Here is a 23,162-nt window from a genome sequence, read left to right on the forward strand (position 1 = left end):
CTGGCCGACGTCACGCGAGATGTCTCTGACGTCACTTTTAGCGCGGAGTTTGTTGGTAGCGGAAAAGACCGAAAGTCCCAACAAATGGTTTTATGCAGCCGCGAGCCTGAGCCGGGTTTATACATGTTAACGTTGCACCGACGAAGAAGTAGTTCGTGACTGCACGGCGATTTTTATGAGACGTTTACTCGTGAAACATTTGGACCTTTCGACCAAATAAAGCGGTGAGTTTCTTGGGTGTTTTTTTTTTTTTTTTTTTTTTTTTAGCGTAGCTCGAAGTAGATGGTGCTAGTTTAGTAACGAGGAAGTCAAACAGCGCTTTGTATTCTCATTATCTGTACACATTTCACACCCATCCATCCATCCATCATCATCGTGTCCGGCATAACTTTCTAATAATGACTGGGGACTTAATTGGTGACTTCTTCCGGCCTCTTTGAGTTTTTCCTCTGGTTTTCAGATGGATTCGTCTCCTGTCTGCGACGAGGTCATCAGCACAGACGGATGTTTCCTCAAATCGGACAGAGGTCACAGGAAGAGCAAAGTCTCAAGTACGTTTACGAACACGTTCACGTGAGAAAGAGATATAACTCTTCAAGTGTAGTTTCACTGGTCTATTAAAGGTAACGGCTAATGGCAGGTTAATGAGCTGTATTTGTGTGTTGCATTAACTGCCGATATATGGTGCGATGTGTACAAGGTGCAAATGTTATGTTAAATAAATGACTTTAAAAATGATGGTCTGCTCCGTAGGCATGTCTGCCAATCGTTTGCATCTTTCTTCTCAATTTAACCTGTACAGTCTGTTGTTATTGGCTGATTTTTTTTTAGGGGGGGTAATATAACAATGGAAGTGCATAAGTCTTTCGTATTTACTTCCAGGAGATGTGGAGATGGATATTGAGTTCCTCTACAAAGCTGTCCCTCAGCTGGCCAAGGTTTTCCACATCACAGACAAGATCGGAGAAGGTACGTGGTCAGCTCAGCTTTCTCTACAACTTTTGGAGTAATGTACCGTTCCCTGAAAACAGACCGTCGTTTAGGTTTCACGCAGGAGTCACTCGTCCACCTCGTTGCATTTATTGGAGCTGAAGAGGCGAAGTGTTCATGATGAGTGTTATTTGTGCATCAGGTACGTTCAGCTCGGTGTACTTGGGTGAGGCGCAGATGCGGGACGGGAGGAGAGAGAGGTTTGCCCTGAAGCACCTCGTCCCAACCAGCCATCCTACTCGCATTGCTGCCGAGCTTCAGTGTCTCACTGTTGCCGGGTGAGTCGAACACCGTTTGTCTTCCTGAAATGAGTACTGTCATCTCAGCTGCGCTTTTTGATGAATGTGTGTATTATTCGTTCTGTTGTTCCGCTTTTTATTCTGGTGTGTTATCAGATGTTTTCCCTTTTTCTTCTGCTCCCTAATATGTTCTTTGACCTGAAATATTGTAGTTGACACGTGAAGTAACGATAGAGACATTTTATGTTTTTTATTATTAGTCTTTCACGGTTTAACTGGAATTAATTTTTTGTGGTGTAATTCTGCCCAGAAGATCTCTTTGCTTATGTATAACTGTTTATGGCTGTTATGCATCGACTGTATGTACTGCAGTTAGAGTATATATGAGTTTTTATACTCAGTTGTTCATGCGGACTAGTTGCAGTGTGAAAGAACTGAGTGCTCAGGAAATACAAAATGGGGAAATTGTGCAGAATTGTCCGATTTCTTGCTTCTAAGCTTATTTTTATGCCGAAGCTAATTTGTGTGGGTTTCTCATTTGTCCAACCTCGCATGATTCAGCTGAACCTACGCACCTCAATACATTAATGGCTGGCAGGACACGCAGCATCCAGCACACTCATTTAAATGTCTGAATGTGCATTTATGTTCGAGTGTTTCTGTAGTGAACGAGATTAACATCATTTGCAGACATGTAACGCACTACACTGAAACGTTGTCATCTTAACTGTGCCCTCCTTTACTTTGCAGAGGCAGAGAGAATGTGATGGGGGTGACGTACTGCTTCAGGAACGAGGACCACGTGGTGATTGTAATGCCCTTCATGGAGCATAAAGCTATTGTGGTAAGCTTGCAGCTACTGCTTCTTCATGGACACAATCTGATCTAATCATGAATCAGTGGGTTGCTCTCCTTATGGTGTCTTTGTTTGCTGAAATGCAATTTCAAACTTGTGATCTAATTCAAATATCTTCATCAGGACATCATCGGGTCACTAAGTTTTGAAGAGGTTCGTCTTTACATCTACCACCTGTTGAAGGCCCTGAGCCACATCCACCAGTTTGGTATCATTCATCGGGACATCAAACCAAACAATTTCCTCTACAACAGGAACAGCAAAATGTAAGTATTTTAGCCCTTAAAATTAGATGCAGCTGCATGTTTATGCCTGAAATGCTTTAATTGTTTTTCTAATGATTAGATGAGAAAAGGCGTCTCATCACCGCTCGTTTAATCCTCTCTGTTTATGCATTAATATGGAAATCGTCCCTTCGGCCACATTGTAGCAGTGCTGCAGCTGTGTTGCCCATCGACTTCTTTTAGATCACAGTTGATCTCTACGGTGTCCAGTGCAGACACATAATACATAAAGCCTTTATGACGTTGTGTTTTGATGTGTATCTGCAGGTATGCGCTGGTGGACTTCGGCCTGGCTCAGGGTACAGCTGACACCCAGATCGAGCTACTGAAGGTGGTGAGGCAGCGGCCCTCACAGAAAGGTGGCGGGTCCACAGGGAAACAAGATGCCACACCGCGGAGCAAAGCACCACCCAAACTCCTTCCTAAAACCACCACCACTGCCTCAACCTCACTGCCTCTGCCCGCACGGCAGTCGGTGACCCTGCCACCTTCCTCCTCCTCTTCCTCTACCACCACATCATCCTCAGCCTCTCGGAAAACTTTGGCTAAAAAAGCACGCTCTGTCACCACCACCACCACCACCATCACAACCTGTCGCACAAAGCACACGAAGGTGTCTGCACTTTTCTTTTCAAGTTAGGTCAGAAGTGTGCCGTAATTATATTTCACTGGGTGTCACAACACTGCAGGAGGTGTAATTATTTCCCGGATGGCTGTACTCGAGTATTGGTGCATCTTTTTCCGTTCTGTTTCCCGTCCTAATGTGTTTGCTTTTGCTCTCTTCTGCCATCCACGCTCGTTTTTCTTTAGGATTTGATGGCACTGCGCAAAGCGCCTCGGCCTGTGTTTGGAGAGAGGAACCTGAACAGCTGCACACCAGCTACCTCCACCACCAAACAAGCTGCCATCAAGACGGAAGTAAACAAGGTAGGAAGTACAGTTTTAATTTTCAATATTTGTCTGAGCAACCGTGCTAATTTTTTTTTTAATCATCTGAATTACTTTGCCGAATATAGTCTCTTAAAAAGAATGCTGGTTGGCTGTATTACTGCAGACACAATGTATCTCAACTCGGATGATATTTGCAAATAATTTCAGGTTTTCTTATTTGCTTCAAAGAAAGCATTTAAAAAGTTATCATAGACATTTCTTTTCTTTTGTATTTTATCTTCATAAAATTCCTTTCTTCAGCCGGTGGAGGATGGTGAGAGCCGAAGGTACTCCTCGGCCGCCTGGGGCCCGCTGCCTGTCCGGACCCACAGCAGCAGTCAGAAGCCTCTGAAGACCGTACAGCCGGGACTCACCTGTGACTGCTACCTCACTGACCACGTCTGCAACGTCTGCATGTCCAGGTAACACAAACACAAAGCTGCACACGTGCAAAGGAAGGGAATGAAATCACTTCACTTATTGATCGTCGTTTAGGACAAACTTAAACACTGGAGGAATTCTCTGTTCTTATCAGAAATATAACTTCATTGTCAACTGTGAGAACCACAGGAATCTGTAAAACTGTAAAAAAAAGTCTTTTAAACAGCTGCACACAAAAAAAAGTGTCGTGTTTAACATTAGGGCTGAAACAACCGTGAAATTTTAGTTGACGATTAATTGTCATACAAATAATTGCAATAAATGATTCAGTTGTTGTTTATTTTATGCCTCTTTAGTATAGGCCTGATCATAATTTAATAATACACGTGCATCGAATTAAGAAGAGGCATTTTTTGGCCGTGTTGTTTGACTCATGGAAATGCCGTCATTAGAAGTGAAGCGCCTCGAATTAACAGATGGTGGCGCTAGTTTTCCACTCGTGCCTTTAAACCCTGAGCAGAAGAAGGGGGCGCATGAAGATGATGTCATTAAAGAGCAACTGTCAAACCATAAATGTATCTGTTAGTTTCATACAGCTGTTTTTATACAAATGTCTGGAAACAGTTTGAATGATTATGTAAATGATGTGATACTTGTGACAGGCCTATTAAACACTCATTATTAAATGTTTGTTTTATGTGCTGTTCTGACCAAATGCCTTCTTTTAAAATCCTTGTTTTTGACTGAAGAAAGCAGCAGGTGGCTCCCAGGGCTGGAACTCCCGGCTTCAGAGCACCAGAAGTCCTCACAAAGTGTCCCAACCAAGGCACCGGTTGGTATCTCAAACCATTATATATATATATATATATATACACACACACATGATCAATGACAACACAAATATGTCTGCTCTCCCAGCCTGTACTGTTCATTCATCTCTCAGTCTCCCACTCCTACTCCTCTACTTCTCCTGCAGCTTCACGTGGGAAAAGGTTTCATGTGTGTTTTGAGGTTGTTTTTTTTTTTTTAATCACATACGAGGCAGAGGCCCGTTTCCTGAAGTGTCTCGCTGTCTCTTATCGTCACTAATGTGCTCTCCCACGCCCTCCCCTGTGCTCCCATCCTGCACTGCAGCCATAGACCTGTGGTCAGCCGGTGTGATCCTGCTCTCACTTCTGAGTGGCCGTTACCCGTTCTTTAAAGCCAGCGATGACCTCGTCGCTCTCACTCAGATCATGACCATACGAGGCTCCAGAGAGACCATCCAGGCGGCCAAGTCCTTTGGTGTGTATTCATGTGTTTTACTCGAGAAACATGCCTCTGCTTCTTCTTTGTGTCATCCAGCGGGCAGTTCGTCGCCACAGACGAGTCACTGTAATTTTGCACGGTGAACTGTGTTCCACGAGTAGAGAGTAAACTTGTTCTGGGGGTCGAACCTTATTCAGGTAAAGCTGTGGTGTGCAGTCGGGAGCTTCCTCGGCATGACCTCAGGACGCTGTGCGAGATGCTCAGAGGACAGAGGCCATCGCCTGAAACTGAAGTCACGCCAGTTCCTGAAGCAGGAGACTCCGCCGCCACCCGTCCCCACGAGATCCGAGATGATACACCCACACACCGTCCCACTGAAGGAACACTCGAGGCCCACAAGGACGGAGCGGGTGAAACACCGACACCGCGTTCTTCTAGCCTCCCAAACCACCGGGAGCAACCAGGCAGCAAAGGATCCGCAGCTCACCTCCGACGACCGAGCTCACTGACGGGCAGCAAGGTGGAGGAAGATGAGCAGGGCTGGGACAGAGTTCCCCATGAGGCCTACAACCTGCTGGACCAGCTGCTGGACCTGAATCCTCGCACCAGGATCACAGCTGCTCAGGCGCTGCAGCACCCGCTGTTCAAGGACCTACGGAGCTGCGGAGGCTCAAAGGAGCCTTTTGTGACGGCAGAACAGAGCTGTGCTTCAGGTTCAGAAAAGTGAAACATGGGTTTGTTTTAACAGAAGTTCATACCTGAGCGAAACGTTTTTTTTGTGTGTGTGTGGAAATGATTCTCTCTCCCATCAACTTCCTGAAAAGACTTCACAGATTTGAATTGCAATGTTCACGAAAGCAGGTCTGACTTTGTGGTTCACAGGCTGCAGTTCAGAGTTAAAAGTCGTTTTTTTTTTTTTTTTTTTTTTAATGGCAGCTATGGAGACTACGAAACTTTTAGGACGGGTATTTTCAACAGCTCCGGTATTGAGGTAAAGCCGTTGAAACGTTTTAAATTCAGGAAACAAATATTTTATATTCTATTTTATGTCTGAATCTGGTTTGATTAGAAAGAGGGGAGCAGTCGTGTTATCACTGCACCTAAAGTAATCCACCATATTACTGCAGTGTGAACGGACCGTTTCTAAACTAAAAGTCTTTTTTATTTTGAAGATGCACATGGACTCCATCTGTATCATCTATGAATGTTGCTGTATGAGACGGTGTCTCTGCACCAGCTCTATTTATTTATAACGCTGAAAACTACAGTCGGCCACCACTTCCCATTTTCTAATAAACATTTAAAATAGTTTATACAATCATGGTTATTGTGATTCAACTTTTGCAAATGCAAACATGAATTTTATGTATTAAAAGGAATTCCACTTTTTGTTACTTGGGGTCAAAGGTCAGTAGCTGGCCAACGACTGCATTTTCTCATGGCATGTAAGCATCTGCGTGTCTTTATTACGGAGTTGAAGCTACAGATTGTGTAGAACCCGGCAACACAAACGGAGTACATGATTTTCTACTTCTTATTGATCATAGGGCAATAATGAAATTTGCTTGTGGTTTTGCATTTGTTATTCTAGGTGGTAATTTAAAACTTTGTTTTATGGACTAATTTTAACATCGTAAGCATAATGACATATTGCAGACGGCGTTACCAAACCGCAAGAAATATCAAAACGGCACAAGAATCAACACTTTATTTAACTTGTGTGTACAAAATTTGTAACATTTCATACAGAGGTGACAGAAACTTCTCAGACATTTCTTGACAATGTGCAAGACATTATACACTTTAACTCATTTCTGCTGAGAGCAACTATGATATGAAAAAGAAACAGTGCATGGTTTGTTAACAGTTTTGAAATAATGTATCCACGTGCTCCACGATGCTGCTCTTTTTTTTTTTTTTCTTCTTTTTTTCTTTTCAACATAATGAAGGCTCTGTGTTTGCTCGGCCCTGAGTCGACGAGGATCCGCGGCTGCTCAGCTCCGTTTATGGATCGTCTTTCACCTCAATGAGTTCCTCTATCCGCACCAACACGCTCTCGATCATGTCAAACGTGTGCAGGGCCGAGTGCAGGGCCTGAGAGGACCCATTTAAAATTCAGTCAGCTCTTCAGACGCACAAACGGGGTGCCATTTTGATTGCAAGACGAGCGCGTCACTGACCTGAATCTGTGACTCCGACGTCATGTTCGGCAGCCTCTCGTCACCGACGGACACCGAGAGCACCGACTCCTCTGTGGGAAAACACGTTTGTACGGTCAGAAAAAAACGGCGGTTACAGGAACATTTATGATGACGCGTGTCTTGCGTGAGGCGGAGCTGTAATTACATCAAGCCCGTGAAAAGGATTCCTGCTTTACAACTACGAAACATGGGGCCTCTGCATTTTTCTAATTTCCTGCGTTTGACAAACTTAATAGTTACAAGTGTCAGTCGGTGAGTGAGTGTTGATCTGACCTGCTTTGGCCTTCTTCTTGGCCTCCACGGTGTTGTGCAGCTCCCTCTCGTAATGCGCTCTGGACATGTTCAGATCGAAACGCAGAGGCTTCATGAACGAATCTTCTATTTTATACAGCTCCGTCCAGATGCCCGTCTGCAAGATCGGCAGAAAAACACGATGGCTGTAGCAGAGACGAGGGTGAATGCGACGCATCGACCTGCTGCTGATGCACCGAGAAAAATGAGAAACTTGGCGGCCAACAGAACGGAGTACGATTTTGTTTGCGAGTTCTCAAATGTTTTTTTGTTTTTTTTCCCCTCAGTGTTTTCAGCTGCATTTTGACTCGACACTCCTTCTGTAAGAGTGAAGGCTGCTCTCACCTGGTTCTCTGTCACTTTGTCTCTGATGATCAGGTAACGCAACAGGTTCAGAGACTCCATGACTCTGTAGGGAACAACGCATGACATTTAAAGTCCCTCTCCTGGCTTTAGTTAAACCCCTTAAAAAAAAAAAAAAATTTAAATCATCTATGTTCATCAATATTACATATCTCGAATATAGACCCAGAAGAAGCATATCAAGACAAAATAAATCATCCAATTTAGAGAGCAAATGAAAAACTTTTTTTTTTTAACCCTGCGCAGGGTAACAACTGTTTTCTTGAGTTCATACACTAGACATTAATTAATCAACACACATCTCACGTTTAGGGAGAAAAGCAAAACCTGAATGTGACATTAATGTGATGATGTACCCTTCCTGTTTCCCAGTGCATGCTGGGATTGGCTCCATTCCTCTGAAGAAAATAAGCAGCTATTACATGGAAGGATGGAGCGTTGCACTGTGTGTGTGTGTGTGTGTGTGTTGTTGACCTGTCCATGTACTGCAGGAGGTCGGTCTCTGGGCCGTCGGGAAGACTAAAAACCTTGTTCAGCAGAGGCAGCAGGTGAGCCCCCTCGAACCAGGTGTTACCGTTACCTGGCTAGAGACGGACAGAGAGACGGAGACCAACTTTTATAGGACCTCAAGATATATATATATATTTTTTTTTAATCACAACCCTCAGTGCCATTTAGCTCTTCGCTATTTCACCAAAAACCTGTGAAAATGACAACAAAGCACCATCTCACCCGCAGAGCAAAGTCGATCTGATTCTTGATGTTTTTTATGACGTAGCCTTCGACTCCCGAGTGATTACTTGTCTTCAGCATGTACCTAAGAAAAGACCACCAACACAAGTCATTACACCTCGTGGGTGGAAACGGAAACATTTCTGCTCTTTTTTCATTTAGGAAAGATGGCGCTTACTGGAAGAAATTGTATTTGGCTTCAGTGTCAAACTTATCGATGCTCAGCTGCAGCACCTTCAGCCCTTTAGTCCTCTGGGGACACAAATTTTTAAATTAATCTATTTTCAATTCAAAAGTGTTCTTCTCGAGGACACGAGATGTCAATGATACACATGCGAAATTAAATTCAAAGCTAAAATAAACACAAAAGTCCTTGTCAAGTCCATTATCGTTGACATTTACCATTGACACACACTTAACAGCAGCGTTATCTACAAACGTAAAGACTTACCAAATCATGCCTCGGACATATCGTCATGACCTTCACTAAGTTCTGAAACATAGAATTAATAACGGTGTGATGGATAACAGTGCAGCAGTAGAAAACGGCACCACGGTCGGAGAATCACAGCAGAGTAAAAGCTGAGGTTTGAGTGATAAAGTAGACGACTGTGCTCACCTGAGGGACTCGCAGAAAGGTTTTGATCTCCAGCAGATCTGCAGGCAGACTGCCGTCGTCCACCCGCACCAGGCTCTTCTCATACAGCTCCTGCGTGATGGGAAACACGCGTCCATCACACACACTGATGACAGCTGAGCTCAATCGAAACGGGTCTTTCGATCTGCGCTCCACAGAAGACGGTTGAGATAACGATGACCTCGTTGGCCAAACCTGACAGTTCCCCCTCCCCTCCTCCCTCTCCTCCCCCCAGCAACAGGAACGCTTCATGAGCAGCACAGTTCTTCATCTGCTCAGCCGTTTTACAGCCTCCTACTGCTGCGGTTTTATATTACTTATTAATAAACTTTCAAACCTCTTGATCCACTCTACAAACTTTCATCAGGGGAGGTAATGAGCGTTTGACTAGTTCTGTTGAGGCCGGGATCAAAATGCCGAGCGCTTTTGTTAGTATAGTGTCAACTGAGAAAAACTTGGAAATGAAAATACAAATCCCCAGAATGTTACAACAAAAAATAAAAACAAAAAACAACAACCTCTCATTAAAGGTTCAGTTTGACTCACCAATCCTTTCTGAATCCTGGACTCCTCAGTTCTAACCAAAAAATAAATTTAAAAAAATGATTCGAAATGTACAAAAATACAGAGAGGCGTATAAATACACAAAACGTTAACTTTTCGATTCTAGTTTGTGTTGTCATGGCAAGTGTCATGTAAACTTCAAATTTAAGTCAGAATCATGTTCTTCGTGTTACTTCTTTCAGTTTATAAATTACATATACTTTATGTTTTGAGATATCAGGAGCTGGTTCAAAAGTCCATGTGAATGAGGAATTACCAAAGAAATGCACTGTTTGCCAAACTGTTGTGGTATGTGGTGTTTTATGCAGCAATACTGCCGTGTTGTGTACTCGCCTGGACAGCAGGAGGAAGATGTGCTCCATGTTACATCGCAGACAGAACACAGGACTGTGGAGAGCGCACAGATGCATTTCGATTCAAAATAATGTTTTAATAATCATGAACGGATAATATCCTGGCAGAAAAAAACAACAACAACTGTCCATCAGAGTTCCAGTACACTACAATCCAAGATGCTTCCTCTTGCTTACCTGAAAACACTGGGAAAGGTATCTGCAGCCAGGTGATGGACAAACACCAGGAGGGCCAAGCTGGCCAAAGACTCTTTGGGGTAACGCACCTCCTCCTCCAGGAAGCCTGGAACCTGCTTTCTCTTCAACAGAGGCCGGTACACGAGACTGGGGAGGGACTCTCCGATAGCACTGAGGGTGTTCTGTACAACACACACAGAATCGCCATTAACATCATATCTAAATTTGTGAATTTCATACTAGCTCTTCCCAGAATATTCTGGCGAATCATTTTTCAAGCACCAAAATCTCCGTGGCAAACGTCCTGAGCGGAGACAGAGGCAGCGTGTCGGGATCCTTGAGTTGTACCTCCAACAGAGGATGACTCAGAGTCTTCATACCGCTGCAGAGCACAAAAATACACGGTCAGCCTTGACAACATTATCACGATTCATACGGTTCCTAACTACAAAATGACGTGAGATTACATATGGGAAGAGTTGAGAACCTGATTTTCACTCACAACTTTAGAAGTTCTGTCCGGAGCTCATCCTCTTTATCTCTGTCCTGGCCGCCCGCCGCCATGTTTGTGCTGTCACTGCGTGTCTTACTGTTCAGGAGGTTTTGCCTGGCCTCGTGGACAAAGGGTCTGACGAAGTCCGTCAGGTCGGTGCAGCACCGACAAAGCGAAAACACATCATCCTCCTCTTGCTCTTTGGTGTGAGGGAGAGGTAGTTTGGCCACCTGGTCCAGCACGGAGGATAAAGTCATGCCCAAAGACGAGGCCTTACGGCTGCCCAGGCACAGCAACACTGTGAGGACAGAGGAGGTGTAAGTATGGAAATGGCTCTATTGGAGTTGACGTGAGCACAAGCATATCCGAGTACCATATCTAAAGATGATTACAATTGTTCTTTACCTTTCTGCAGAGGGTTCAACAGTAGATGGAGACTCTCTGCTATCGCGTCAGGATCATCCTGCTCCAGTTGCTCCAACAAACCAATCAGCAGCTCTTTGGGTCGGCAGGTCTGGAAAACCAAAGCTTATCTTTATAAAAAAGACGGTTTCATCCAAATTTCTACAATAAGAACTTTGTTTAAACAAAGTTATAAAGTGATCTCAAACAGCAATCAGGCTAATAGGCAGTTTGCGGATCATAGTAATAGGCGGGAGTCAGACCATTTAAGGCTTTAAAAACAAGCAGTTAACTCTTAAAAATCAATGCACCTGTCAGGTAACCAGTGAAGGGCAGCAGGGATCAGTGTAATATGCTCTTTCCTCTTAGTATGAGTTAAAAGCTTGGCAGCAGAGTTTTGTAAAAAAAAAAAAAAAAAAAAAAGCAGTATTTGGATACTTTGCCTGCTGATACCAGAATAAACTGTTTCAATAGTCAAGTCTGGATGATTTTCCCCAGAGGTGGCACATATATATCAAATAAGAGGGGGCTGATGGAAAAATAATGAACTCATCATACTTGTCAAATGTTGATCTATCTGCTGCAGAACATGGTTCTATAGTCTCGGTTACAACGTCTCTGTACCTTTATCTTGTGACCTACGACCTCACTCGGTACTATCTACAAAATCAGACATACAGAGGAAGTGGGGGTGACTGTCAACTGTTTGTCACACTTTATATAAGCTGAACTACGGAGGAGAGACTTCGAGCAATGCTGGACATCCTTCTTTGAGTGTACATGTATTTGCTCCTTCTTGCGAGAATAAATGTCCGATATGTTTGATTTTGAACCGAACCTCCGGAGTAATTTTTCTAACAGGGCCCAAAATAGATCGCTGGGGGGAAATAGAGGAGCATAAGAGAAGCCTAATTACAAAGAAAGAGCTATTCCACAGATAGACTAACCAATTCAGAGCCCCATCGTATCACATTATGATCCACTCTGTCCAAGGCTGAGTTGAACTTTCAAGACACAGAGCACCTACACGTCGCTGGATTTGTGATTGGACGATGTTACGTTATACGTAATGTTCCATCTTATGTTCAGCCCAGTAACTTTGGTGAAGCAGATTCACAGACCTTAAGTAGGTGGTTAAAAATGGCGAGGCATTGAGAAAGAGTCTTGTCTTCTTTCTTCAGCAGCACCTGAATCAGCGGAGGCAGCAGATTCCAACCGAGACATCTCACCATGTCCTACAGGGAGGAGAACAGGGGCGCGTTAGGTAATACAATCTGCAACACACTCACGGATAAGTCTGTGCGCTGAAACAAAAGTCATCGTCATCTTTGAGAAATGTACCTGATTCTTTTCATCCAGGACGATACTGAGGACCTGTGCACTGTTTCCGTCCGCGATGCACGTCCGCCCAGCAATCGTGAAGATGTCGTGATCCTCAGTGGTGTAGCGGTCATCTGGGAGTGCCTGCTGTATGAAACAGAAACAAGTAAAGAGATAAACATAAGAAGGTAATATATAGATATTTCAAATGGTCACTTTTTAAATAAATTGACAAACATTTACTAGTTGCAGCTTCTCGAATGCAAGTTTACCGCTTACTTCTATTTTATAGCGTTGCCAATTAAATACCTGATGCTTTGGATTGTTAGTACGACAAAAACAAGTGATTAGCAGACAACTTCTTGACCTCTGGAAAGCTGTGGCAAGCATTTCGCACGACTTTTTAACATTTGGCAGTTAAAAATGAATAAATGACCATCCAAAGTGCAGCCCGACAGTCTACGAGGTGTGACTGAAATATCGTTTAGGAGAGACGACAGAACAATCTCACAACAGAGTCCATCTGGTCGCTGTATCTGAGCCTCTGAAGAAAGAAGAGAACAAAAAGCTCCATTGTACAAACTAAACGGGGCTTTCAGGAAGACCGTGATATAAACGTCTACTTACAAAGTCAAGTAGGAACTTTTAATCTCAGTCACGTATGATACATCCGAGGCTATGCAAAAACAAAGTAACATAAATAGTAGCATCACACTGGAATTCCCAGTCATCATGTAAACATATCACCGAGCGTTTTGTTTTAAAATGTTGCTTTTTGGCTCTCTTCTGTTTGTATGAATACTATCGTTCATATTAACTTGTCATCATTCTTGATCTGACTTTTTGGTATTTGATCCTCCCATAATATCGTGCCCGAAGCTGTGTATAAACTTGTCCTTTACTTGTGACTGGAATAATAAACCTCTCGATGGTTGGAGCAGACTGGAAGCTGTATATTTAAGTGCAGCTCAAAACAGAGACAGTGTCGGAGGTCCCACTGTTATAAAAGCATCGAGGTTACCTGGACAGACTGCGCTCACGTGTTTCATGGGTGGACATTGGTGTCTGGAAGAGGACGTGGTTCCTCTGAACACTTACACATCTCTGGACCACATCACTGAGCTGCTCCAGAGCCATCCTTGCTGTCCTCAATTGGGGCTTAGCTTCATACAGCAATCCTTCAAAGCAAGAAAGACAACTCCAAATCAAAAATAAATGCGCGCAATCATACCCGGTAATCAAATGGCACTCACTTTGAGAGGTGTGTAAGATCAGATGGGCTCTATGCCTACGAGGGAAGGAAAAAACAACAACCTGGACTTGTCTGTAAACTCGGTAGACCATAAAGAATGCTACTGCTAATAATTGTGAATTAGCGTCACTGAAAACAAAGATACTCTCTGTGATGTGTTTCCTCACCAGACACAGTCACCGCCACTAAACACTGTCGCTGCGTAAAGAAATGTCAAACAGGACAGTTCTAAAATAAACACCTACCTTTGCTTCTTGCCTTAAACTACCCGGTGTCAAACTACCACGGGGAGCTTCGCTCCTTTTTCTTTTTCTAGGATGACGAAGGCATAACCCGCCCTACTCTACCTCTGATTGGCTCGTTACTCGTTTGCTCTGATTGGTTGGTTTCATAAACTCGGGCATGAGGGGCGGTGATTGGTCAGAGTACGGGTGACGTTGTCAGGGTAAACCAATCAAAGGCAGAATAGGGCGGGTCATGCCTTCGCCGTCCTAGAAACATATTTCCCCACGCTACCTGAACGCAACGCGAACAGCTGGATTTGAGCGTCTGGTTTGCCGTACAATTAGTGACGTAACGCGTCAAAGTTGAACACGAAGAAAACAGAAACAGCATGGAGACGGAGGAAAGGAGGAGTGGAGGCTCCGCTAAAACCTCCAAAGAGGGTTGGTTTCTATTCACATTTTATTCTGTCTTTTACATCTCAGGCCTTTTAAACGTCTTTACCCCCTAACGGGAGTTGAAATATGTTTTCATGTGAAACAGCTGCTTTGTTTAGTTGAATCTTCTCTACACTACCGATACTCATCATCAGTGATAAACATTTAACAGCGTTTCTGTTTTGCATTGAAAGCTTGTTGTTATTGTTGTTGTTTGTGTGGCAGGTGGCAGACGCATCAAAACACAGACCGCTGAGGAAGAAGCCAGGAGGTGTGAACGAGCGTCTCTTCAGTGGATGCTGGAGTTGCATCACTGCCCAACTCATTCCACCATTTCAAACACTTAACAAAGACGGTGGAGTGAACACCAGCGCGTCCTCAAATGTGTGTACACATTGTATGTTGTTACAGGAGAGAGGAGGTGAAGGAGAAGCTGAGGGAGAACTTGGAGCTGGAGAAAAGAGCTCTGCATGTGGTGGAGCGTCTCCTGGAGGACAGTGTGGCCGAGGACTTCCTGGTTGACTGTGTATGTATCATCAGAGCCGTCTAAAAGTAGAATGATCAAATCCAGGGGAACAGACTAAAGCCACGGGCTCGATCTAGCTCAAAACGGGGGTGTAATCAATCCGGGATAAATGCTCATTCACTGCTGCCTTCAAAAAGCCGTGAGGTCGACTACAGGTTCACTGAAATGGTGAATCTGTAGTGGACAGACGAAATGGTGAAATGGAAAAGAGGCGTGCTGCACGCTTAACTCTGAGAAATAGCTCTTAGTGGAAGCACACGAGAGGAAAAGGACAACATGTAAAAAAGGAAACACTGCTTCTGTAACTAAACGGTGTCAAAGTTGTGGTCGACGATAGAGGACAGAGTGCACAGGATCCTATAAATAACCATTTAACCAACCAATTATCTTCACTAAAACTGTCCTAATTCTATATACTTCAAGGAGGTGTTGGCTCAAATCATCAGTCGTACACCTTATTGCCCTAAAAGTGAGCAGTGGAAGTTAAAAGAGAAGCTGAACTGGTTTTATAATATTTGGGTAAAAATTGCTTCCTTTTTTTTTTTTTTTTTTTTCATAATGAGCAAAATAATTAATTTGTTGCTTTTTCACTTTGGCAACCTGTTGGGGGTCACAGGCCAAGTTCATCACTTCTGCTAATTACAAAGACGCCATCGAGGAGAGATCCATCGCTAGACTTTGTGGCTATCCCATATGTCCAAATAAACTGATCAAGGTAAGACCCTTTACATCTGTCATCACTTTCCTTTACATTTAGTTCATGTCATATGTTATGCCTCTAATCTTGTTTTCTCAAGAGTCGGCGCTATCGTTTATATTTTAGATTCCAACTCAGCAGTACAGAATTTCCACTAAGACCAATAAGGTGTATGACATCACAGAGCGCAAGGTGAGGGCCTCTATATGAAGAATATTATTCTTTATAGTGATCGACAACAAAAAAAGTTGAAAGAAACTTTTTCGTGTGGTTTAGTGTTTCTGCAGTAATATCTGCTACAAAGCCTCCAAAGAGTTTGAGCTGCAAATATCGAAGATGCCTCTCTGGCTCAGGCATCATGACGGGTACGTGTGCTGCTTCTCATCTCTGTCCTGAATTAACTACTCTTCAATATGATAATATTCCATATACTGAGTTTATTTTCTTTCACACTGACAGTCCTTCAGAAATTAAACTGATGAAGAAAGAAGATGGGTGTGTACCAGATTCAGTTTTTACAGTTTTACTTATTTTGGCTTAATAATAAACAGACTAATTAAACGTTACATATGTGTGTCCAGTGGGATGTCTGGTGCGGAGGTGATGCTTTCCGGGAAGCGGCTTAAAGAGGACGACATCGAGAACCCTCTGGCTGCTCAGGACGAGGACCTTCACGGCTCTCTGCAGGGTCCTGCTGCAGCCGACCTCAGACACAGCGACAGCAGCGACGGTGAACAGGAGCAGGACTTCGTCTCCAGCGTCGTCTCCCAGCAGCGGAGACCCCGGGTGCACTGGGGGGACCTGCCTAAACGCTCAGATGAAGACAAGACGGGGGAAGAAAGAAGGACTGAGAGGAGGAAGAAACAGTCCAGAGAGAGAGATGAAGAGGAGAGTGACCGCTGTCAAAGTCAGACTGCGGAGGAGGGGAAAATAAGAAGACGAGACGAGGAAAGGAGAGAGTCACATGCGCGCAAAACAGAGGATGGAGGTGATGCTGAAAAACCCAAACAGCAGCACAGAATAAACACTGACCACACAGCACCAGAAGAGAAAGACCTTCCTCAGGAGCTCCGTGTGGAAGACACTACAGCTAAGATGAATCTGTGCAGTTTATCTGAGACAATCACTCACAACACTCCCCTGCATGTTAACTCAACACCCTCACAGACAGCGTCACTCACATCTCCTCCATGTATTGAGTCAAAACCACAATCAGAAAGTGAACATCTTCCTTCTTCAGCTCTGACTGCCACTAATCACAGCAGCCACATCTCGCCATCACCAGACCACCCGGGCCTCGACATCACCCGGGTGGGTATGAGCAAGAGAGGGGCAGCGGGACTGCGAGATCTACTGAAGAACCACACAGTCGAAGCCCGACCTGACGCGGTGCGGCTGAATCTCCTCGAGGGCCTGAGAAGAACGTTAAAGCAATGGTGCACCGACGAGACCCTGAAGTTCTTGTACGCCGCCGATCATTCTCTGGGTTCTCCTTGTGCTGATGTAGAAGAAGGAAAAGAGGAGGCGCCGGAAGAGCTGGATGAAGATGACCTGGATGATGAGGAGACGGCGGTTGATGCTGGGGAGCAGAAGAGGCCGTCGGCTGCAGCTCCAGACTACGAGACATTGCGGAAGGAGAGCCAGCAGCTGGAGCTCAGGGTCCAGGAGTTTTATAAGGGGACGTGGATTCTGCCTGAGAAGCCGAATGGAAACGAGGTGAGTGGAGGGAAAAGAGAGAAGCAGGTTGTGAAAGAAAGGACCTGTTGTAAGAGTCGGCGTCCACATGGGGGCACATTGTTAAAACTATGATGTGCAAACACTTTTAAGTGCACACCAGCGTGTTTATGGACTGAGGTTTGCTCCCCACACCAGGTGACGGTCCAGGACCAGACCAGGAAGGTTCTGCCGCTCATCGACTCTCAGGCTCAGCATCTCATCCAGAAACGAATCACAGTGGAGAAGCTCACCAGCTGGTGCGTCTGTGTGTGTTTCAAAGGTTCATTTATGTGTCTTTCTCAGCTGTGAACTGCCATATTTCGGAAAGTCATTCAACAGCCTACTTGCAGCATAATTTTAATAAGCTGCCACTAATCATTTTCATGATCAATTAATCTGCCAATTACACAATTAGTTGTTTGGTCTGTAAAACATGAGGTTACAGTGAAAACGCTCATCAGTTTCTCAGACCCTGTGGTGACATCATTAAATCTAAAACTTAACAGTGTGAAATATAAAGGCATATAATCAACACAAATATAACAAAGAAAGGCAGGATGAAGCTGAAACCGAAATGACTGAAAATTGACAAATTAATTTTCTGTTCTTCGACTAATCTGCTGCTGTATCGGCTCTACAACGCCGATTTACTGGTTTTTTTAAACTGCAGTGAGGCGTTTTAGCACCAAACACGTGCTCTTAACTAAATGTGTTGTCTATTAAGAATCAGCTGACTGAACCGTCTCAGTGTCCTGCTCCACCGACTGAAGTACACAATTACAAGACGGCATGTTTGGTTGATAAACAACACATAAACAAAAACATGCTCTGTATTTATTATAATTGTATAACTTCAACCCAATAACCGATATGATGGATGAACTTAAAGTAACAATGAACACATTTTTTACTGTATTTGTCTTCCTTGTCTCTCACCTGTGCCGGTGCAGTGTCAGAAACATTGTAGGTCCTCTTCGTCTCACTATGAGCGACGTCTCCACCGACCTGAACAACCTGGTCCGGACATTCAGGTCAGTAAAGCACACACACACACCTCTTAGCTATTTAAAGGTCACACGGCTCTTCAATGTCGCATGGAGGTTGGGGTCAGTGCTTATGGACTGGTAGACCGGGCTGGTTCCCATTTTTGAAAAAAAAAAAAAAAAAGGGGGCCCAGAAATAGAAGCAACTAAATGGAATTCAGCTATTATTAATTTCATTATCTATGCTGGCTGCTTTTAGTACCGTGACATGTCAAATGTCTTCTGTTAAAAAGGCCCAATCAAGTTGCTGGACACTTCCTGCCATAGACATGCTGTGTATTCCCATTGGCCGGTGAGGATGTTTTCAACTGAACTGCTATTAAATCACTCTGCCTGTGATTTAAAAGCACATCAGGCAGCAGAGTAACACCTCCAGAGTCCTGCTTCCAGGAATTCTCCTCGTGCTGTCGAGAGGCCCCGCTGACAAGAGGCTCAAACCAAAGGATATACACAGCGCTGTCAGAAAGACATTCATCACCACTGCAGCCAGTGTTTAGGTGGATGGTATTTTACTGGTTTACTTATAATCAGATTAAGATGTTTTTGGACACTTGACTAAAGATGGTTGCACGTATCAGGAGTCGTACATTTATTCTGTGGTCCAACACACAGACAAACACCTTCACATGACACATATCTTTATATTATGTATTTACATGACTGACCTGGAGCTCAGGTGATCTTTAGTTATCCACGCTGTTGTTTCTGTTTACAGGTTCACCAACACAAACATCATCCACAAAACTCCAGAGTGGACCCTCATAGCTGTCGTCCTTCTGCATCTGTAAGTTTATAATGTGAGTGAATGAGGGAGTGAACGAGGGAGTGAACGAGTTACTTCAGTATTTCTGCACCAGGACACCCTGCTACTGAGTTAGTACAGAAAAGGGAAGAAATAATGAGAAGGAAATCAAGGAACATTGTTTGCAAGGAAATACACAACGACCCTGTGTGTGTGTGTGTGTGTGTGTGTGTGTGTGTGTGTGTGTGTGTGTGTGTGTGTGTGTGTGTGTGTGTGTGTGTGTGTGTGTGTGTGTGTGTGTGTGTGTGTGTGTGTGTGTGTGTGTGTGTGTGTGTGTGTGTGTGTTCGTTCGTGCATTCTGCTGCTGGCAGTTCATAAACAGTTCCGTGCTGCTCCCGTCTGAGTACACAGCCTTATCTCCACCTGATTGCACCTCTGCAGATCCGTATTGCAGGACAGAAGGCACAGCACACAAACAGTTCTGTACGCGCGCGCACACACACACACACACACACACACACACACACACACACACACACACACACACACACACACACACACACACACACACACACACACACACACACACATACGTACGTAGTAGTTCCTCTGTATACATTCAAGCAAAATGGGCACTTTAAATTGCCCCGGCTGGGAACACTTTCACCTGATGCCCGGCTGATTCTGATTTACGACTCCCTCTGTACTCCCAGGTCCGTTTTCTTTAATATCATAATTTACATTGTGAACAAAAGAATACAGTAAGTGTTGTGCAGCTTGAGGTACAGTAGGTAACACAAATCTGTCACTACTGAGGCAAGGGACCACAACAGAAACTAGAAGTGGACTTAAAAATGATTGTGAACAAACTGGAGATTTTTGAGCTGTTTGTTTGGACAGAAATGCTCAGGGAAATAAAAATAAGTTTGAATAATAAAACTCTTACAGCTGACTCAAGGTGTTTTGTATTGTTGACTGCTGATGTTGAGAGATGCATTTTTCAATGATTTCCTCAAACTGATAAACCACTGAACCTGTTTTATTGCATGTTTAGATATTGAGAACGGGTGGATGACAAGACACACGAAGGCTCATCATTATTGTGCTTTTTTGACAGTTACCTTTCATTTATTCATTTTAGGTAATCAACCCTTTTTCACTCATTCATTCTCTTTGTCACATGTGCCACTGGTACTCTATGATTTCATCAGTTGCCATTTAACTTCATTCCACTCCATCCCTCCATTCCTCCATCATGAATAATTTGGTGTGCTGTCTTATCTGTCCGCTGCATGGCAGCTGTGGAGCTAGTCTGGCCTCTATTGTTCAGGCCAGCTGAATAATGGATGCCCCCCCTGCAACACTAGACCCTGAGTTGAACCGGAGATTACCCAGCAGCGCACCTCCACTGAGGTAGACGGGACAGGTAGAGAGGGAGGGGGAGGAGACGGAGACGGGTGGAGGTTAGAGAGGTGAACGGAGAGCAGCTCGAAGGCTACAAACTGTGGATTTAGAGTTGGAGGCAAACACTTCCTATGTACGGGTGCTGGACTGCTTTGACTTGACAAATAATTACACAGTTTGAGAGAAGTGGTTGATAAAGTCAGTGTCGTGCAGAGATAGGTGGCAGTTTTATGACTGTTTATCTTGAGAATAAAGGATGTGAGCTCATAGGTGTAATTACACCTGCTATTGCAGGCATTTTGACCTGAAGAAACACATTTAGTTGCCATTGTCATATATTCTCATTTGTATGAATGGGATAAAAGTATTAGAAAACCTGTCATCTTAAGACGCTACAAGTCAGCTGGAATACAAAGTACAGCCTGCAGAATTAGGAGCACTTCTCCTAAACTGTTTCAACACAGACTGAACCTTGAAGCCTTTATGAACTTTGGATTTACTGCAGAGCTGTTAGTTTTAGCTAAATGTACCTAATAATCAGGCATATGAGTGCGTACCACAACACACTTAGATTGATTGAAACATACATTTGGCTAGAAGGGAGGTGTGTGACATTTTCACTATAAACACATGTTGTGTGATGTTTAAAATATTGTAGTTTATCACAGGTGATTGATTACATTTTCAAATAAGACTAAAAGTAGGAATGCACAATAATATCGGCACGTCATTGATATTGGCCACAAAAATATTTAAAACAAACATTTCATGATGGTAAAATGATGCTTTAATTATGACTAAATGTTGAACACCACGCCTTCTGGCGGCGCAACGTCATCACATCGTTTTTGTGAAGTGTGAAAGAGTGCAACAACATAGCTGTGGTGTGAAAGTTTTTTAAAAGTGTCCGAAACACAGTGAAGTTACTATTTTTAATGACTAACTCATCCAAATCATCCAAGCCTGTTTAAATAGAATGAATCTTGCAGTTTTCTTTGAAAGAAAAATGCCACATAAATATTAATATGACGTGTTTCACATAAGTTAAGTTGAAGTAGTTTTATTATTTTGTCTGGTGAATTGTACAGTTTGAAAAGCCTCGTTTTATGTCTGCATCTGCCAGTGGAGCATCAGGATAAGAGGAGACATAATAATATTATTATTGTTATTATTATAATGTTATTCCTGTACAGGAGCGACTTGATGTTCTTTGCAATTAGGTGGGAAAAAATATGTGCATAGATTGATATCTGCAATCAGCCAAAGGAGTTGGAAAAAAAAAAAATCAGAATTTTGGATATTGGCACCGAATCCAATATCCTGCTTCCTGGTTTAAAAAAAAAAAAAAAAAAAATCTTAGTCTGTTTGGTTTTTACACAAGGTTTAGATATTGTATATGCTTATAATCATGTATCTAGAGATCTGAAAAAAACAGATTTCTTATGTTATATAAACACTAAATCAAAAATGAAGAGGATGATGATTTGTGTACATATAAAGCCTTCATGTAGGCAGCAGTCATAAGTGTTTTTTTTCCCCCACAATAAGCTGTCTGGATAACTTTAGCTGTAAAAACTGGAAACCCCATCAAATGTAGTTCATGGATGGATATTTAATCTGTGTTTAACTCAACAAAGTTATTCTTATAAATCATTAACAGCCTCCCTATTTTGTAGAAAAAAAACACTCCATACCTGATCTAAGGGAATCTTGTGACACTGGGGACTAAAATGGGGGTAATACTAACTCAACATTGTCCATTTAAGATGTGACTTCAGTTTTAGGACAGTCTTTATGATCCTTGTTGAGGTACGTCCTTGTATATAAACAAAATGTCATCACATTTGTGAGCATATGAAATTGTTGGTTTTCTTTATATGTTCGAAGAGTAATGGCCTGTTCAGTGTGTAGCTGTGTTTACGTTTGTGTGTTTTGTATTTCAGGTTGTCAGAAGTTTCTCCGCTGGTGCGAGAAGCGTTGGAGACGTCGGCATCGGTGGAGTATCTGAAGACGCTGATGGAGGGACTCGGTCTGCAGGAGCAGGACCTTCTGAACCTGGTCCGGATGTTTATATCCCCAACACACTGACACCCATAGAGGCATGTACGTACAATAACACACTCGGGATCTAATCAGGACCGACTAGAATGAATGTGTGGCCATCAGGCATTTTCTGTACTGTCTGTTTGGTTTTTTTTTTTTATAAATAAATCTGGCAAATAAAAAAAGAAGCTGTGTGTGTTTTATGATGTTTTTACTGAACACGCTAACAACACAAGCTGATCTAGGATGTAGGGGTGGAGAGCAGCATCGTGTACACAATCTGTGGTGAGATATGTGCAAATCAGATCCTTGAAGTTTTAGAGCTGTGGATGTTTAACCTCTGCAGGGGCTAATAAATCACACCCACTGAAAACACCTTGTGGACAGGGTGCTTATTGCTGCGCTAAAGGAGCTTCACCTGTCATAAAAGTTGCTGCTATTTCTCCAGACTTCCTTTACATGCAGGTTTATGGCACCATAATGTCATTTGTTATATGGGTATGTGAACAATGCACTCATCTGAAAATATTTGGTTTGGACCAGGTGGCGCACGCAGCAAAGCGTTTTTGTCTATTTAATATTGGAGATATAACTTTAACCTGTCATGCAGATTGGAGAC

The 23,162-nt window shown here is 43.3% G+C and overlaps 3 protein-coding genes across 7 annotated transcripts; 2 read left to right on the forward strand and 1 right to left on the reverse strand.

Annotated features, from left to right (window-relative positions):
• Positions 1–95: 95 nt before the first annotated feature.
• cdc7 (cell division cycle 7 homolog (S. cerevisiae)) lies at positions 96–6,205 on the forward strand. Its single transcript, XM_069712530.1, has 12 exons — positions 96–224; positions 461–551; positions 883–969; positions 1,133–1,268; positions 1,980–2,073; positions 2,209–2,351; positions 2,637–2,982; positions 3,180–3,296; positions 3,561–3,721; positions 4,430–4,512; positions 4,815–4,964; positions 5,126–6,205. Exons 2-12 carry the CDS (start codon positions 461–463, stop codon positions 5,653–5,655), a joined length of 1,938 nt encoding a protein of 645 aa, XP_069568631.1. The 5' UTR covers positions 96–224; the 3' UTR covers positions 5,656–6,205.
• Positions 6,206–6,622: 417 nt separating this feature from the next.
• Positions 6,623–14,026, reverse strand: glmna (glomulin, FKBP associated protein a). 5 transcript variants are annotated; one of them, XM_069712527.1, is made up of 20 exons: positions 13,959–14,026; positions 13,715–13,749; positions 13,560–13,639; positions 12,483–12,608; positions 12,263–12,376; positions 11,145–11,253; positions 10,749–11,037; positions 10,529–10,628; positions 10,247–10,428; positions 10,050–10,103; positions 9,699–9,729; positions 9,135–9,224; positions 8,967–9,008; positions 8,694–8,767; positions 8,516–8,600; positions 8,258–8,367; positions 7,766–7,829; positions 7,403–7,538; positions 7,109–7,179; positions 6,623–7,022 (listed from the first exon to the last, which is right to left on the reverse strand). In XM_069712527.1, exons 3-20 carry the CDS (start codon positions 13,596–13,598, stop codon positions 6,933–6,935), a joined length of 1,806 nt encoding a protein of 601 aa, XP_069568628.1. In that variant the 5' UTR covers positions 13,599–13,639; positions 13,715–13,749; positions 13,959–14,026; the 3' UTR covers positions 6,623–6,932. The 5 variants fall into 5 exon arrangements, with proteins under 5 accessions (XP_069568628.1, XP_069568629.1, XP_069568626.1 ...); XM_069712528.1 differs by lacking the exon at positions 13,715–13,749; XM_069712525.1 differs by lacking the exon at positions 13,959–14,026 and having other exon boundaries at positions 13,715–13,917.
• A 279-nt stretch (positions 14,027–14,305) lies between these two features.
• On the forward strand, positions 14,306–22,720 carry rpap2 (RNA polymerase II associated protein 2). The gene is made up of 12 exons (XM_069712522.1): positions 14,306–14,378; positions 14,598–14,643; positions 14,784–14,898; positions 15,515–15,613; positions 15,722–15,787; positions 15,872–15,960; positions 16,055–16,090; positions 16,177–17,311; positions 17,468–17,568; positions 18,262–18,342; positions 19,070–19,138; positions 22,444–22,720. The coding sequence occupies exons 1-12, from the start codon at positions 14,327–14,329 to the stop codon at positions 22,586–22,588; spliced, it is 2,034 nt and encodes a 677-aa protein (XP_069568623.1). The 5' UTR covers positions 14,306–14,326; the 3' UTR covers positions 22,589–22,720.
• The last annotated feature ends 442 nt before the right edge of the window (positions 22,721–23,162 follow it).

The sequence above is a fragment of the Brachyistius frenatus genome, unplaced genomic scaffold (assembly GCF_029030835.1).
Source record: "Brachyistius frenatus isolate BFR_SWC_R1_liver_20210118 unplaced genomic scaffold, ASM2903083v1 Contig_110, whole genome shotgun sequence".
Taxonomy (NCBI): Eukaryota; Metazoa; Chordata; class Actinopteri; family Embiotocidae; genus Brachyistius; species Brachyistius frenatus.

What these genes read in the sequence shown, in the direction of transcription:
- cdc7 (XM_069712530.1), top strand. Translation starts at nt 461, where the DNA reads ATGGATTCGTCTCCTGTCTGCGACGAGGTCATCAGCACAGACGGATGT. An exon ending in CACAGACAAGATCGGAGAAG is followed by an intron (nt 970 to 1,132) that starts GTACGTGGTCAG and finishes TTTGTGCATCAG; the next exon opens with GTACGTTCAGCTCGGTGTAC. An exon ending in GTGTCCCAACCAAGGCACCG is followed by an intron (nt 4,513 to 4,814) that starts GTTGGTATCTCA and finishes CCTGCACTGCAG; the next exon opens with CCATAGACCTGTGGTCAGCC.
- glmna (XM_069712524.1), bottom strand. Translation starts at nt 13,805, where the DNA reads ATGGTCTACCGAGTTTACAGACAAGTCCAGGTTGTTGTTTTTTCCTTC. An exon ending in TTTTTAACCACCTACTTAAG is followed by an intron (nt 11,254 to 12,262) that starts GTCTGTGAATCT and finishes TTGGTTTTCCAG; the next exon opens with ACCTGCCGACCCAAAGAGCT. An exon ending in ACAAAGTGACAGAGAACCAG is followed by an intron (nt 7,539 to 7,765) that starts GTGAGAGCAGCC and finishes CCGATCTTGCAG; the next exon opens with ACGGGCATCTGGACGGAGCT.
- rpap2 (XM_069712522.1), top strand. Translation starts at nt 14,327, where the DNA reads ATGGAGACGGAGGAAAGGAGGAGTGGAGGCTCCGCTAAAACCTCCAAA. An exon ending in TGGCTCAGGCATCATGACGG is followed by an intron (nt 15,961 to 16,054) that starts GTACGTGTGCTG and finishes TCACACTGACAG; the next exon opens with TCCTTCAGAAATTAAACTGA. An exon ending in GCTGTCGTCCTTCTGCATCT is followed by an intron (nt 19,139 to 22,443) that starts GTAAGTTTATAA and finishes TTTGTATTTCAG; the next exon opens with GTTGTCAGAAGTTTCTCCGC.